The sequence below is a fragment of the Vicia villosa genome, linkage group LG6 (assembly GCF_029867415.1).
Source record: "Vicia villosa cultivar HV-30 ecotype Madison, WI linkage group LG6, Vvil1.0, whole genome shotgun sequence".
Taxonomy (NCBI): domain Eukaryota; kingdom Viridiplantae; phylum Streptophyta; class Magnoliopsida; order Fabales; family Fabaceae; genus Vicia; species Vicia villosa.
In genome coordinates, this window is record NC_081185.1 from 163,912,640 (window position 1) to 163,930,361 (window position 17,722).

At 35.4% G+C, this 17,722-nt stretch overlaps 1 protein-coding gene across 1 annotated transcript; it reads right to left on the bottom strand.

Moving 5' to 3' along the window:
- Nucleotides 1–659: 659 nt before the first annotated feature.
- On the bottom strand, nucleotides 660–1,430 carry LOC131615223 (uncharacterized). Its single transcript, XM_058886699.1, has one exon. The coding sequence runs from the start codon at nucleotides 1,428–1,430 to the stop codon at nucleotides 660–662; it is 771 nt and encodes a 256-aa protein (XP_058742682.1).
- Nucleotides 1,431–17,722: the final 16,292 nt, after the last annotated feature.

A 17,722-nucleotide genomic window follows, 5' to 3' on the forward strand; every position in this document is an offset into this window, starting at 1 on the left:
TGTTCCAACATCAGAACATGACATCAAGACATATGTTATGACATCTGATCCTGATACAGAATAATAACATTCATCTGTAACTTTTGCACGCAGATAATTCAGAGTGACAACCAACACAACTTACAAGTTGAGATTGATGTCTTAACTCAAACAACAATGTCAGGGCAGATGTCTTAACATCATCTGCTGACAGATCACATATTTACCAACCAGAAACATATGCAGAAAACAAATGCAGAATGATAAATAACACAGAGAAATTGTTAACCCATTTAGTGCAACGTCACCTAATCTTAGGGCTACCAAGCCAGGAAGGAAGTTCACTATCTCCAGTATTAGTTTAAAGCTAAACACCCCTAATTTATAACTTATCGCCTAATCACTACCCAACGCTACTTCTGCCTAGAAGTCAACATCTAAACATGAGAAATTGCCATCCCACTTCCAATCACCGTAGTGATAAAACAGTCACACACCCTGTGACCAATGGAACCCAAATAGAAAAATCACACTTTCTAATCAAAGAACTTAGTTAAGCACCCTAACTAAGAACAATACATGATCTTGCTTAAAAGCTTTTTTTTTGAAATAAAAGAATATATATTATTTCAAAGAAACTGTACAAGGATGCTAACAAATATTCAGCAACTCGAAGACTATTACATCATGAGCAAAGCTATCTTTCTCCTATACTTATCTTTAAGCCATCCTCTATACACTATGGCATCTATAATATTGTGAACAACTTTGGTAGTGTCTTCATTCGTATAAGAACCGAAGATTCTCTCGTTACGATACATCCATATGCCATACACAGTTTCAGCAATAGCAATTTTCAGAATACTAGCACATAATCCTTTTCCTTTGGTATGTTGAATGATCCAGTTCAGCTCCTCTTGCCATTGAGTCGATTTGTGATTCACCTCGAGCCAATTTAGCACTTCATTCCATATGTGTTTAGTGATTCTACAATTGATGAACAAATGATTGATGTCCTCTATGTGATCATTACACAGACTACAACAATCCTCCTGCATAAGCCCAAGCCATTTCAGCCTTGCTTTCGTAGCCAGCCTATTATGGCACACAAGCCAGAGACACACAATAGCCCTAGGACGAGCAACATTATGCTGAATGAGGTGACTCCAATTCACATTGTCCTCTGCCTGTAACAGATGATCATACAATTTCTTCATGGAGAACTTTCCTTTACTAAGCATATCATTCCAGATTTGCAAATGCTGGTTGACATCCTCCCTTCTCACCAAAATATCCTTAAGGATCCAAGATGCAATGGCAGGAACATTAGTAGTCCAGACAGTTGCATTCTTCACATAATAAGCATGCACCCATTTCACCCACAAACTATCCATCTTCATGCTTAGATTCCATAAGCATCTCATCATTGCAACTTGGTTCCAATACTCCATATTGATAAGATTCATACCACCTTGCTTGATAGGTCTGCAGACACGGCTCCAAGCACAAAAACTCAAATCATTACCTAAAGGCTTTTGAGTGAGAACAAATAACTTGACAAAAAATCAAGCAACATATAGTCTGCCACACTGTATCAAAAGATACGTGAGAGACTTGAAGCGCAAGAGACTTTCAAAATAGCAGACCTAAGACTTCCCCTAATTTGAAATTCTTCTGATCCCTTTCCATTAGGTTAGGATTCTCTTTAAATAGTCTTTTGGAAGTCCATGAACTTCATAACCTTTGCCATAATCTCTACTTAATCCATACACTAAAGACTACACCAAATTTGCAGAGTCCTCTTTTTGAATATTGGAACAAATATTTAAGTTTCCTAAATTGTTCAATCAACCTATATTAGAAACTTTAATTTTGATGTGATTTGGTTCTAAAGTTCCACATTTAAATCTTCTCGACCTATGAATATTATTGAGATATATCTTGAAAGAAATATTACAAAATCAAATCAAATCTATCAAGATTTTATACAGCATGTTCTAATGTCCTGGTTCAGAATGTCATGACAGCTGTTAGAACACCTGGCTTCAATATAAGCTTCATTATGTTTTATCAGTATTAGTCAAGATGTTACGACATCTTGCTCAACATTTGTTAAGAACCATGTTTTAAAAAAATTGTTTCCAACCACAAAACCATGAAACTAACAAGCACTCCTCACATTTGTGGTACTCCACGGGAACCTTTTGAAAATAAGTATTTTTAGGCTAAAGAGTTAAAGTTTGCAAAAGATTAGAGAGACGAGAAAAGAATTGTCTGTTTATTTTGTGTGCTCTACATACCCTTTCTGTGCTATAGGAAAGTCAGAGCATTTGTAGTTCTCCTCAACAAGAAACCACAGAGGTTTGTTTGTTTGATTTTAATGAAAAAGACATTATGTCGCCTTCGAGTGAAAAACACCATATACCAACCACAAGTATGAGGGAGTGTGTATTTACATCATCTTGATATGGAGAGCTTTACTTGGATTTAATAAACAAGCATGTCTCACATTCAAATGGAAAATATCATCAACTCCAACCCCAACTCTTAGGGGCTTAAGGTTTGCATCACTGCAAGAAATGGACCAATGTTCTTCCTTTCTAAAAGGGTTTTAAACGAAAAGTGCACAGAGGCACAAAAATAAAGTTTGATGACGTTTGTCTTTTTTATGTTTGTGAAAGAGTTTGAATAGGCTTAAGTGTTTTAGCATTTATTAAAAAAAAGATTTGACGATCACTTGACAAAGTGAATCTTTATTATGAAAAGTCTGAAGTTTAAAAGAAGAAGGTTTTGATAAAAAGAGAATTTTTGAAAATTGAAGAATGGGGAAGAGATGAAGAGACTATCCTAAAATATAAACTAAAATATAAGCAAAGAAATATCTAACCACACAAGAGGAGAGCACTTGACGATAAGTCAAAATGAACCTTTCTTTTCCCTTGGATTGAGCCACAAGCAAATCATCAGATAAACCAAGTACATAAGCAAATTAAAATACTAAAGCATCAAATATATTCAAAGTATCCGATCAATCCACATGCATCAGATGAACTAGAATGCTTCAGATAAGTTTCAAGTGTCTCAATGTGCATCAGATGAACCAATAATGGCTCTGATGAACTTGTGTATTAGATAAAGCTTAAGGTATCAGATGAACTTGTGTCAGATGAAACTCCAAGTATATGATAGAAATCTAGATCTAAGTCCAAAAGTCCAAAATCTCCAAGCATAGGATAGTATCATTAAGTCCACACAAAGTTATTAAGTTTTTAAGGTTTTGCCATATTTAGATGGTTTTGGTTTTTTGATGAGAAAAAAAGAAACAAAATAAAAGGAAAAAAACATAAACATAATGACAAATAAATGACATGAAATGCAAATGGAAAGAATGATAAATGACTTAAAAGTAAGGGTGCATTAAAAGATAAAGTGCATAAAAGTAAAGTTAGCACAATTAATGGTCAATGTTAGTATTAATGATAAATCAATTGATTCGGGACAATTTAGCGCTATGTTAAGCAATCGTATATGTACTTATGTAGAATTAACATCTATGAGGCCGTTCAATAACAATTTATGTATCATACTTGTTCGAGAAATGAAATAAATCATTCTCCTAAAACAAGTAGCACAAGTTAAAACAAAAATCAAAAGAAAAAGATGTAGAAGAAGTGAAGAGAATGGAGAATTGATCAAGCACTAAGGCAAAGGAGATGAGATCATTACTTCAACCAAACATCTTCATGATCCTTTAAGACAAACTTAACATCAATCCAAATTACTAAAAAATAATCAAATGATCACTTAATAGCATATTTGAAATGATGAAAGTTCATCAAGCATCAATCTAAAGCCAATTGAACAAGATGAAACATCAATCAACCAATATTGATCAAGTTAACCAAAAGTCAGAAGCAAACAAACAACTAAAATCAAAAGAAAAAACTAAAAGGTTTTTAAAAGATTTTTTTAAATGAATTAACATGGAAATTAGATGGAAATTTCAAAACACACTTCAAATGATCAAATAAATGACCAAGGAAATTATAAAAAATAAAAAAACTATGAGAAATAAGATCTCAAAAGTTGGATCTCAAAATACTTGAAAATGATGGAGAAATAATTTATCTAAAATGAGTTAAAAAGAAAATAATGGAAAAATAACAAAAAATATTTAAAATCAGTTTTAAATTCTAAAAAAAAATATGATGTAGAAAATATTTTTAGAAAATTATAGAAAAAAGATGGAGCTAAAATGGTTAAGGGAGTGATTTTTATTTTATTTTTTTGAAATAAGAGAAAAATAAAAGGAACTAAAATAGAAAGAGAAAATTAAAATGGAAACGGATAGGCTACGTGTCACATGGTGATTCGATAGATTTCAAACATCTCCCACCACTGCGCGCGAAGTTTATCTTCAACCTTCAACCAACTTAATTTTTCAGGTTGCATGATATGGAAATTTAAGCTCAAACACTCATGGTGTAAGCTTCGTATTCTTTCATCGTTCATATCTCTTCACTCATGAAAAATTTATTTGTTCTGAGTGAAGAGATTTTGCAAAAAACACAAGAACCCTAGCTTACTTAAAGAAAAATTAAATGTCTAAAACAATTAATCTATTCCAGTTAAGTGAGTGCTTTGCATCAGGAAGCCATGACGAAGAGAGTGGTAACTTGTCTGAATGAAATAGGAACTCGTAACTACCTTTACCAAGTAAGCTTTCAAGGTCTAAAAATGGTGGAATTGAGTTGAGCTTTGCAAGTGGTTTTAAACTTCTGTAATGCTTTAGTTAGCTTCAGATGAGGACGATGAAGCTTTATGGGCAGAGATTTGAGATTAAAATCAAGAGAAAATAAGAATACAAACTTTTGGTTTTTGAATGTTTTGTGAGAGATTTATGCAGAGTTTTGGAGGCTGTTCAAGCTTGGAAATGAAGGCAAATAACTCCTCTATTTATAGGGAAGAGAATGAGGTCATGGTACGTGCCAATTGCAATTTCAATAGTTTGAACCCAATTGGAAAATTCTAGATCTAAAACCATGTGAAAATGTCACCAAATGCGTGAGTTTTGATCCCTTTCAAGTTGTTTTGTGTTGTACCAAACGTGTTTCAACATCACAAATAATTTTTCACAAGTGCAAAGTGGCCCCCTTTGATTTTCAAGCCATTTTGCAAATTATAGGTCACTGTATAAACATGGTTAATGGTATCCTGTTCAACTCAAAGCCAAATCAAATCTACTTGTGTGTTTCTTGATTTTATTTATGCCAAATGTTCCTTTCATAGAGTAGAACACAATGAAAAAAACCATTTCAATTGGATTCGTGGTGTGAAAATAGCAAGCTTTAGAAGTTGGGGTTTCACCACTAAAAACTAGGTTGGGCATTAGGTCGACCATGTAATGGACCTAGTTTTGTGCATAAGTAAACTTCAACATTTGAGGTACTTAGACCATGAATTGATGTTTGACCTCTAAAGGAAAATTGTAGAGGATATAAAGGAACATTTGGCAAAAAGAAGTGCCCATAAAAATTGAAAATTTTGGGCTAAACGTGTCCTATACTTGAGTTTTAAGTTAACACAACTTGCACTAACTTTTAAGTTTTGACTTTTCCTTGTAATCCAAGACATAATGATGACCATATGGACTTCAAATTAATAAACCTTGATTACTCTTTGATAAACCATAACAAAAGCTTGATAACTTGATAAAGAAGACATGAAAATAAACACACGAGGGTTAGGAGATTACCAAGTTGTGATATTGGTCAAAATGAAAATGATATAATATGTGGGATCTTAGGAGTAAAAATTGTTGAGAATAATAAAAGTGTGAGTGTGGATAATAGTCCCACATTGGAAATGCATGTGGTGACTTGAGCATATATAAGTGGGAGAACTCAATCATCTATTACCTTAAGGTTTTAGGTGGAGAAGTGGTGTGTCTCCCACAAAGGTTTGTTGCTCAAGCGGAATGTCCCAGAAATTAATAATGCTCCTGAGCTCGACCCTCCCCCGATTGTTGCGCTAACAAATGGTATCATGAGCCTTTGGTTCGAGAAAGGGACCGACTTACTTGTAGTTGAAGAGAGTCAACGAATACATGTTGCTGAAGAGAATCAACTGATACATGTAGTTGAAGAGTCAACGGATATAAGTGTATGTGGAAGAGGAGTTTCCACATGGAAGGGGAGGATTGTAGACTCACACTTGAGGGAGAGTGTTGAGAATAATACAAGTTTGAGTGTGGATAATAGTCCCACATTAGAAATGCATGTGGTGAATTGAACATATATAAGTGGGAGAACTCACTCACCTATTACCTTAAAGTTTTAGGTGGAAAGTGGTGTGTCTCCCACAAAGGTGTGTTGCTTAAGCGGAATGTCCCAGAAATAACAATGCTCCCGACTCGACCTTCCCCCGATTGTTGCGCTAACAAAAATTTGGGTTTGACAACACCGTTGTACACCTCATTTAATATTGTGTTTGTTTTAGTGCTTTAAAATAAAAATTGCACCATATGAGCCTTACTAGAATGGATGGAAAAATAAGGAGAAAATCCAATGTTTTGAAAAATAATTACTGAGAATTTTCTATGTTGTTCAATTTTATAATTAATCATAAATAATTCAATTTTATTTGTCTTGTTGTGTAAAAGTTAGAAATTTGTAATCATAAATCAACTTTTAATAATTTATTTTTCTTTTGATATTTACTCTATCCCATCATAAATACAAGAAAAATGTAAGATGTATGTGTTTCAAAGCTAAACTAGATTCATTTGTCTACTTATTTTTATTGTAAGACCAAATAATACATAATGTTAAAAAGTTACATTAAAATTATAAAAATTACCGTTATGTAATTTATTCATTTGGTAAGTGTTATATCCAATTTTTGCCCTTTTCTTATTGCATTCATTTGATACATGCTTGCATTTTTTTTAAAAAGTCAATAATAATAGTCAATCATGCCATTTTTTGGTTCTCATTCTTTTAAGCCAATTTTTTCAGGCATCATTCAATTTCAACATATTTTCAAAACTCAACATTTTTTAAGTCAAAGTTAATTCCATGGTCAAATTTTCTTTTTAATCATTTTTTATCTAAAAAATTCATTGTTTAGATTGATTTTGTTTTTGTTTTAATTTTAATTCAATTTAAAGTTTTTTAAGTTGAATTTTATTGAGCCAAAAATCATTTTTTCAAGCTAAAATTTAAGTATACTTTGAGCCATTTTGGATCTTCACTTTACAAGCCTTTTCAAGACAATTTTCAAACCATATTCTGAAGCATTCTTTATGCCATTTTTCAAGTTACTTCCAAGCTAAGTTTTTAAAGCCATGTTGAAGTCATGTGAGCCATTTTTTTTAAAATAAGGTTATATATCATATAAAAAAACTGATACAAAAGGAGGGGGGACATAAACCAAAACCCTCTCAAGAATTGATGAACCTAAAGAAAGGCAAACCAAGCCTATTCTTTACAAAATATGCTCGCAAAAAACTAGGAATGTTACTATAATTAGTGTAATCAGTAATAGTTAGACCTATATTAGCCAGAGAATCCGCACAACTGTTTCCTTCGCGGAAAATATGAGACACCAAAAAAGAAATACCTTCCGTAATATTAACACAATAAATCCATCTTGTGCGAAGTTGCCAAGGAACACATAAAGGAGGAGAGAAAGCACGCACCACTGCTAAAGAATCCGATTCCAGCCAAATCTTTCTCCAACCCCTCTCATGGGCGAACTCAATAGCTAACATAGCTCCGGTGAGTTCGGCAATGAGAGAGTTAGAATCACCGATAAAACTAGCAAAGGCTCCAAGGAACCTACCATCATAGTCTCTAGCAATACCTCCACAAGCCGAGGGACCTAGATTGCCAAGGGAGGCACCATCACAATTGATTTTAATCCAATCCCACGGAGGCGGCTTCCAAATGACTTCCATAATCTTTGGAGCAATTGATTTTGTTGTGTAAATTAAGTCAATTTGAAGCCAAACTTTGAGATAATTTTCCAAGCCATTTTAATACACCTTGGGACCACAATAGTCACGTTTTTTTTTTTGCAGTAAACAAAAAATAGTTTAAATACATACCAAATTTCAATTTCAAACTTACAATTGCATCTCAATTTACACAACAAAACCAATATTACACATTACATTTCACATGAATTACATTCAAATTGTATCCAACTCTCATCCTAGACTCACATTCACTTGTAATCATATATGGCCAGAAAGCATCTCTATTTGACATTTAATTTATGTGTAGAGGTTTAGGGTCTTGATTGTTTTTTCATTGATTTGGATTGTATGTTGGTTTGTTTTTAATTTTGATACCATATCTAGAACCATGGTAGAAAAAACTTAGTGGGTTTGTGCATTCCTTTTAACTTTCTCTACTTGTTTTTTTAACATAACACATTGTGATTTTTTTAAATAATTATGTTTTTCAAAAAAATTACGCATATAATCAAACTTTCAAATTAATTACATAAATGACCATTTCCCCCCACTATTTTAACACATTGTCGCCACTTGCATTGGCGACTTATAAATTGTGGCGGTTTAAAACCCCCGCAAATATTTTTCTTAAGGCAAGTCGCCACTTGCATTGGCGACTACACTTAAAATTTAATTTTTTTTATAAATTGTGGCGGTTCAAAGCCGCCGCAAATTTATCTGATTCCCGAGTACTTGTCTCTCTCTGATTCTCGAGTACATGGGTTGTTGGTCGTACTTAACTTGTGGCCCGATGTCTATATTCCATTCAAAATATATTAATCAAACAAATCTTGATTCACCTCACAAATTTCCTAAAAAGCTTTTGAGATGAAAAAGGAGTGATTTGGACGTATTTGTCTTTTCAACTTCTCGAGTACACAAATTGTTGGTCGTATTTAGCTTGTGGTTCGATGCTCGTCTCCCACATGAAAACAATCTCAACTCATTCAAACCTTTTGCCTTTTGACATTTCAATTCAAAACTTTTTCATAAAATGAAATTAACTCTGCCCATTCCACGATGATGTAAACAATTCTTCCACATGTGAATATCAAACATTTTCAGCTCGAATGTGATGACGAAAAAAATATGCGATGATCCATATTATTATATTAAGTCATCCATTCTTGAAGTGATGCAAATGTTCAATTATCCATGTTTTGGGCAACAATATTTTCTGTCAGAATTCGACTTGAGAATCTTTCGCTAAAATCGACAAATACACACACATTTACTATTCAGAACTACGTAGCTTTGAGTTCTCCATCACACATGGAGATACGTAGGAGCAAGATCCAAAGTCTCGTCAGACACAATAATAAAAAATTCCAAAAATCTTTTTTTCTTCTCTTTTCTCCTAATAATTAGATGATCACAAATAAACATAAACTAACTTTCTTTCGCAAGACTAACTAAATAGGTCCTGTTGAGTACAAGGATGTGAGAGATGCTAATACCTCTCTCTTCCATAACCGACTTCCGAATCCTAATTTAGTTGTGATGACCATTTTTTTATGGTTTAAGAGTTTTATCGATATTTTCCTTTTCCTTTTGAAATAAATAAAGTTCGGTGGAGACTCTGTTGTATATCAAGTGTGCGATACTCTTGGATATTTTTTGCGCCACGACAACTAGCAACTCTGTTGGAGATTCTTCCCTAAAGTGAGTCCACCCTAGTTTAATTGTGTTTGTGTTGTAGGTTAGCTTTTATTTTCTTTTTCGTTTTTTACTATTGCCTAAAGTGGATATAACAACTCAAACATCCTTAATTTTATAAAAATCTTTTAAAATAATTTTAATTTAAAAAAAGAAAAAGAAAAATAAGTTTGCTCATCTCCTCCTAAATCTCTCTTCCAAACATAACTTTATTTTTTTTAATTTCAAGATAGTGTTCACTATCTTCTTATCATTTTAAAATGTTTCATAAAATAAAATGACACTTTTCGTGTGTTATTCTTTAATACTGATAAAATAAGTATTTTACATTATTTATATCCTTTAACCATTGCAAATATTTTTTCTCAATTCTTATAATTAAATTTATAATGACAAGTTAAGTTAGAAAAACATGACATAGTATTACTTTTCGTGTTATTCTAATTTTGTGAAATTCATTGTTTGTTTTAAAAGATTTTGCTTACACGAATTCATAAAATAAATACTAATATATTTATCTAAAACAATTATTTTTAATTTAAAATGTATTAAACTTGTGTATAAATGTTAATATATATTTTTTTAATATATCATTATTTAAAATATTAAATACGGTAGACAAATTTAACATTTTAGTATGCTACACCTATGAATGTTGTACCTTCAATAAGAGTTCTATTATGAAAACTATTTTTTCATTATTTTTTTTATTTGTTGAAGTTGAAGAGAGTCTAAAATTTTAGAAAAATAACCTCAAACATTAAAAATGGAATGTATATAGAATGGGAGATTTCACTTGAAATATCATCTCATATAAAGTGAGTTTTTTTAAAGAATGTTGACAAAAGAGTGTTCATAATAACTATTTTTATAAAAATATGAAAAAAATCATTTACTACTCTTTAAAATTATCATGGTTTAATTTTGAAAAAAATAATATACCAACAGTTAATTCTTTCCATTAATTAAAAATATTACCGCATTTTGTCCCAATGTATAATTTTATAAAAAAAAGATGTTGTGAATTCAATGCCAAGAACAAAGTATAATACAAGGGAAGAATAAAGGACAAGGAAGAAGAGGAACACAAGAATTGGTTATAACTGCTATTCTTTTACTTTCTCTTAAAACAAGATTACAAGTTTACAAGAATAACAAATAACCTCTCTCACCCTAAATTAGGATTTGCAGCTTAGCAATGATGAGAGACTAGTATGCTATTTATAATAAAACCTAACATACTAACTAATGGGCTTTTTCAGCAAGGCCCATTACACAAGCCAACTTAATAAACAAGCTAACTTAACAAATTAGGGTTTAAACACTAAAACCTAATTTAACATGCTAACAACCCTAGCATCTTCGACATCTGCATGCTAGACCCATCTTCGACTACAGCATGCACACTTCGACACCAGCATGTGAACACTCCTTCGACTTCATGCTTAACTCTGTCGAACTGTCGAACCAAGAAGCTACCCTTCGACAATACTAGAGTTCGATCCAATATCTCACAAATCTCCACCTTGGACCTAACTCTACAACGTCAAGGAACAAACTAGCTTTCTTCATGCAGCTTTATCAACTGCATACAGTGGAAAAACTTGCAACTCGGCAATGTCTTGGTGATCATATCAGCAGCATTGTCTTCAGTCGAAACCTTCAGCACTTGGACTTCTCCACGCTCGATTACTCCTCCGACGAAATGCAGCCTCACATCAATGTGCTTAGTTCGCTCATGATAGGCTGAATTCTTCGACAGGTGTATTGCACTTTGACTATCACATTTAACAGTGATACCTCGACCTTGAAGTTTCAGCTCCTTCGCAAAACCTTCAAGCCACAATGCTTCTTTCACAGCTTCAGTTAGGGCAATATACTCCGCTTCAGTGGTTGATAGAGCAACAACCTTCTGAAGTGTTGCTTTCCAACTAATTGCAGTGCCAAACATAGTGAAAACATATCCAGAAATAGATTTTCTGGAATCCATACAACCTGCATAATCAGAGTCGACATATCCTTCTATTACTGCTTTACTATCTTCACCCAAGGCTCCACCATAAATTAGGACTCTATTCAGAGACCCATTTATGTACCTTAAAATCCACTTCAATGCTTGCCAGTGAGCCTTTCCAGGATTCGCCATGTACCTGCTTACAAGACTGACTGCGTAAGCTATGTCGGGTCTAGTACAAACCATAACATACATCAAAGAACAAACTATATTAGCATACGGAATGCTATTCATATATGCTCTTTCGACATCAGTACTGGGACACTGATCAATACTCAGCTTGAATTGAGGGTTTGTTGGAGTCACAACTGGCTTCGAATTCGACATACCAAACTTTTCAAGAATCTTCCGTAGATATGCCTTTTGAGATAAGCATAACTTCGACTTCTTTCTATCTCTTCGAATGTCAATTCCAAGAATCCTGGAAGCAGCTCCCAGATCCTTCATATCGAACTCCTTATTGAGTTCAGCCTTCACCCTCATCACATCTTCGACACTGTTGCTTGCTATGAGAATATCATCCACATAAAGCAACAAAATAACAAATGAATTACCAGGTCGAAATCTGAAGTAAACGCAGTGGTCGAACTGACTTCTAATGAAACTTATGCGTGCCATGAACTTGTCGAATCTCCTATTCCACTGTCGAGGAGATTGTTTCAGCCCATACAAAGATCTCTTTAACTTGCACACATAATCTTCCTTCCCATTTTCGACATACCCTTCAGGTTGCCTCATCAGGATCGTTTCATCTAGATCACCATACAAGAACGCAGTCTTCACATCCATCTGTTCCAGTTCAAGATCGATCTGTGCCACCATGGCAAGCAACATTCGAATGGACCTATGCTTCACAACAGGAGAAAACACATCATTGAAGTCGACACCTTCTTTCTGAGTGAAACCCCTTGCAACTAACCTTGCCTTGTATCTTTTCAACGTCACTCCTTCAATTCCTTCCTTAACTTTGAAAATCCATTTACAGCTGACTAACCTTGCCCCAACAGGTTTCTTGATCAGTTCCCAAGTATGATTATCATGAAGATATTTCATCTCATCATCCATGGCCTTCAGCCATTCAGTCTTATTTCGACTCCTCATAACTTCCTTATAGTCTCTAGGTTCTTCGTCTTGAACCTCACTTGCAGAGATTAAGGCATAAGCTATAAGATCTGCATATCCAAGTCTCTGAGGTGGCTTGATGACTCTTCTCGACCTATCTCTCGACAATAGGTAGTCATCGTCAGTTTCCTTAACTTCAACATCTTCTGCTTCTTCTTCGACTTCATCTGGGATATGCAATTCAGCATCAACATGCTCCACCTCAACAGGAATCTCTACCTGTTCCAGCTCTTCGTCAGATGTTTCTGTACTTCGACCAACATCATCATTTTTCTTAAAAGCCATTTCAGCTTCATTGAAAACTACATCTCGACTGGTGATACACCTCCTGTGACCTGGCTCTAGGCCATAGCCTATAAGCTTTGACTCCATCAGGGTATCCCATGAACATGCATTTCAGAGCTCTAGGTTCGACCTGGTCTTGCCTAATGTGAGCATAGGCTACGCAGCCAAATACTCTCAGTTTGTCGAGATCTGGTGGATGTCCCGACCAAACTTCTTCAGGTGTCTTCATATCTAACGCTGTCGAAGGACATCTGTTTATCAGATATGTTGCTGTCGAAACAGCCTCAGCCCAGAACACCTTCTTTAACCCCGCACTAGTCAACATGCATCTGACTCTCTCCAAAATAGTTCGATTAAATCTTTCAGCCAAACCATTTTGCTGTGGAGTACCTGCAGTAGTTCCGTGCCTTGCAATACCAAAGGCAGCACAAAAACTGTCGAATGCCTCATTGCAAAATTCAAGGCCATTGTCGGTTCTCAACCTCTTGACCTTTCTGCCAGTCTGATTTTCAACCAGAGTCTTCCAACTTTTGAAATTCTCAAAAGTTTCATCCTTAGTCTTCTGGATGAATACCCATACTTTTCTGGAATAATCATCTACTATGGATAGAAAATACCTTGCTCCTGAATGTGATGCACACCTTGCAGGCCCCCAAAGATCAGCATGGATGTAATCAAGGGATCCATGTGTTCTTTGTTTGCCTTTGTTGAACTTCACTCTGCAAGATTTTCCAAGTACACAGGGTTCACAAAACTTCAGCTTTTCGACTTTGTCTCCACCAAGCAGATTTTGTTTCCCTAATTCGACCAGACCCCTTTCACTGACATGGCCCAATCTCATGTGCCAGATTTCTGTCTTCGACAAAGGTTTCGTGGATACAACATTTGTCGAACCACTTACAACTTCAGCCTCAAGGGTATACAAGCCTTGTTTCTTCACGCCTCTCAAGACTTCCTTCGGCCCCTTCATGACTCTTAGGATACTTTTCTCTCCTTGGAAAACATATCCTTTCTTGTCGAATTCACCAAGAGAAAGCAAATTTCTCTTCAAATCAGGAACATACCTGACTTCAGTCAACAACCTTATTGACTCATCATGGAGCTTGAATCTCACAGATCCAACACCTGCAATCTTGCAAGCCTTGTTGTTTCCCAGCAATACTGATCCACTATCTTGATCACATAATTCCTCGAACAAGTCTTTGTTTGGAGTCATGTGCCAAGTGCAACCTGAATCCATAATCCACTCTCTTCTCGAGTCACTGCTTGAAACCACAAGAACATCAGATGATTCGAAATCATCTTGAACAATGGCTGCATTGCCATTATCCTTACCTTCATGATCTTTCTGGCGTTCAGGGCACACCTTTCTTGTGTGACCCTCCTTCTTACAATGGTAGCATCGAATGCCAAATGCTTCGCCACTGTAATTCTTCGACTGGCTTTTGCCTTTCTTCTTATCGAACTTACCATCCTTTCGTAAGAGTTTTCCTTTAACAGCCAATCCTTCGCCAACAGTCGAAGGTTTATGCTTGTTTCGTTCATTCAAGTCCTTAGAGTACAAGGCTGATTGAACTGAAGGATAGAAAAACACTTAGAAAGGAGGGGTTTGAATAAGTGTAGCTTTAAAAACTTGACAGATAAAAATAAATTGCACAGTTATTTTTATCCTGGTTCGTTGTTAACTAAACTACTCCAGTCCACCCCCGCAGAGATGATTTACCTCAACTGAGGATTTAATCCACTAATCGCACGGATTACAATGGTTTTCCACTTAGTCAGCAACTAAGTCTTCCAGAGTCTTCTGATCACACACTGATCACTCCAGGAACAACTGCTTAGATACCCTCTAAGACTTTTCTAGAGTATACTGATCCACACGATCACTCTAGTTACAACCTGCTTAGATAACCTCTAAGACTTCCTAGAGTATTCTGATCCACACGATCACTCTAGTTCCTTACAACTTAATGTAATCAATTCTAAGAGTATTACAATTGCTTCTTAAAAGCTATAATCACAAACTGTGATATTTCTCTTAACGTTTAAGCTTAATCTCACTAATATATTACAACAGCAATGTAGTGAGCTTTGATGAAGATGAAGATTCTGAGCTTTGAATAGAACAGAGTTTCAGCAAGTTAATAGGAGTTGTTTTGGTGCAGAATCGTTAGAATCATTAACCTTGCTTCTCATCAGAACTTCATATTTATAGGCGTTGGAGAAGATGACCGTTGAGTGCATTTAATGCTTTGCGTGTTCCGTACAACATCGCATTTAATGTTATACGCTTTTGTCAACTACCTCGAGCCTTGTTCACGCTGTGTCTACTGACGTAGCCTTTAATAGCTTTTAACGTTCCTTTTGTCAGTCAGCGTAGCTTGCCACTTGTACTTCCTTCTGATCTGATGTTTGTGAATACAACGTTTGAATATCATCAGAGTCAAACAGCTTGGTGCAAAGCATCTTCTGATCTTCTGACCTTGAAGTGCTTCTGAGCGTGATACCATCAGAACTTCAGTGCTTCTGTTCTCTTGTTCTTCTGATGCTTCCATAGACCCATGTTCTGATTCTGCTTCGACCATCTTCTGATGTCTTGCCAGACCATGTTCTGATGTTGCATGCTGAACCCTTGAGACAAAGCTTCTGAGCGTTGAATTATGCATACTCTTTATATATTTCCTGAAAAGGAAATTGCATTGGATTAGAGTACCATATTATCTTAAGCAAAATTCATATTATTGTTATCATCAAAACTAAGATAATTGATCAGAACAAATCTTGTTCTAACAATCTCCCCCTTTTTGATGATGACAAAAACATATATAAATGATATGAATTTGCGATCAGAAAGAGCAGACGGCAAAAGACAAATTACACAGCTATAGCATAAGCATATGAATATGTCTCCCCCTGAGATTAACAATCTCCCCCTGAGATAAATAATCTCCCCCTGAAATAAATACTCGAAGAACTTTAATAAAAGACTTCCCTGATTATTTCGGTAGAGACGATCATATAAGCTTCTGTCTTTTAGAGAATTCATAGCTTCTGACTTCTGCTTCCATTGGACAGCTTCAGAACTAGAATTTCTTTAGATCCTTAGAACACTCACTGCTTCTGATTCCTGCTTCCATCTAGGACAGCTTCAGAACTTGAATTTCTTTGATCTTCTGAACATTCACAGCTTCTGACTTCTGCTTCCATCTAGGACAGCTTCAGAACTTGAATTTCTTTGATCTTCTGAACATTCACAGCTTCTGATTTCTGCTTCCATTTAGGACAGCTTCAGAACTTGAGTTTTCTGGATCTTTAGAACATTCACAGCTTCTGACTTCTGCTTCCCTCGGATAGCTTCAGAGCTTTGAATTTCTACCAACATCACTTCATGCTAGATTTGTATCAGAACATTGTTGAATGTACCAGAGCCTCACCAGAGCATCTCTACATCCTGAAATGTTACAGAACAAAAACTAAACGACAAAAGTCAGCATGAACGAGTCAGAACATAAAATGTATATTCGAACACATTTTATGTATCAGAGCCATATAGGCTAAAATAATGTATCAGAGCAAATAGAATTTTGTCAAAGCAATTAGACAAATATGGATCAAATTCTATTATCAGTGCTTCTGATTCATTCTTCTTTCTTGCTTCTGATTTCTGAAGCTTGACAGCACTCAGCTTGCTTCAGTTTCCATGAGCTTATTCTTTTTACAGAATAGCACTACTTATGGTTTTGCTTCTTGTGTTTGCTTTGAAGATTCTCTTCACTTCTTTATACCTGCAAAACACTTAAACCATATAGAACTTGCAGTTCTTGTTAGTAAATGTGTGGGAGCTTTACCCAGCAACTGATAGATTAATCAAATCATTTATCATTTATCTTCTCCCCCTTTTTGTCATAACATCAAAAAGAATATTTCAAAAGATTCAGATGAATACAACGACAAATAAAATCACTGGAGTGTAAAACAAAGAAACTTTTCATTGATAATTAAAAAAGATTACAAGAGAGGAATGCAGGAAAACAGATGCAACAAGGAAAGAAAACAACAAAGACCAAAGGACTAAGATCCTAGCCTACGCAAAATTCGCGCCAGAACATCATGAATCCCGTCAGTGCTTGTAGCTTGCCTTGCCATGAAGGAACGAAACTCAGCATTGGCTACTTCTTGCGCGTCCAAACGAGAGGCCAGCATAGCTTGATTCTGATGAAGGGCTTCCAAGGTCTCCATCAGAGCTGAGGTTTCACCAGAAGACGAGGCACCTGAATTTCTGCCAAAAGGGACAGCAATCTCAGCAGGGTGATCTTCTGGGAGATCTTCAGCTTGTGCATCTTCCATTTCCTCATCTGAGTCTGACTCAGAAGTAGCCTTAGCATATTCTGGTTCAGGCAGCTCAGAAGTTCCATCTTCCAAAGCTTGAAGAATAGCTGCTAGGTTTGTTGGAGGAGTAGGACCAGCAACTTCAGCAGGATAAACCACTACTGGAAAGACCATGTGAGGTGCTTTTTCAGAAGGGTTCATTCTGAACCAGTTGAACAGCCACTGAAAATCTCCAGTCAGCACAGGAAACCATGGTCTCCACACCACGATGTCTCTGCAGAGATTTTCTTCTTCCAACTCATCTGCAGGTATCTTCTTCT

Bases quoted from the DNA above. Each gene is read 5' to 3' on its own strand.
- LOC131615223 (XM_058886699.1), bottom strand. From the start codon at position 1,430: ATGGAGTATTGGAACCAAGTTGCAATGATGAGATGCTTATGGAATCTA.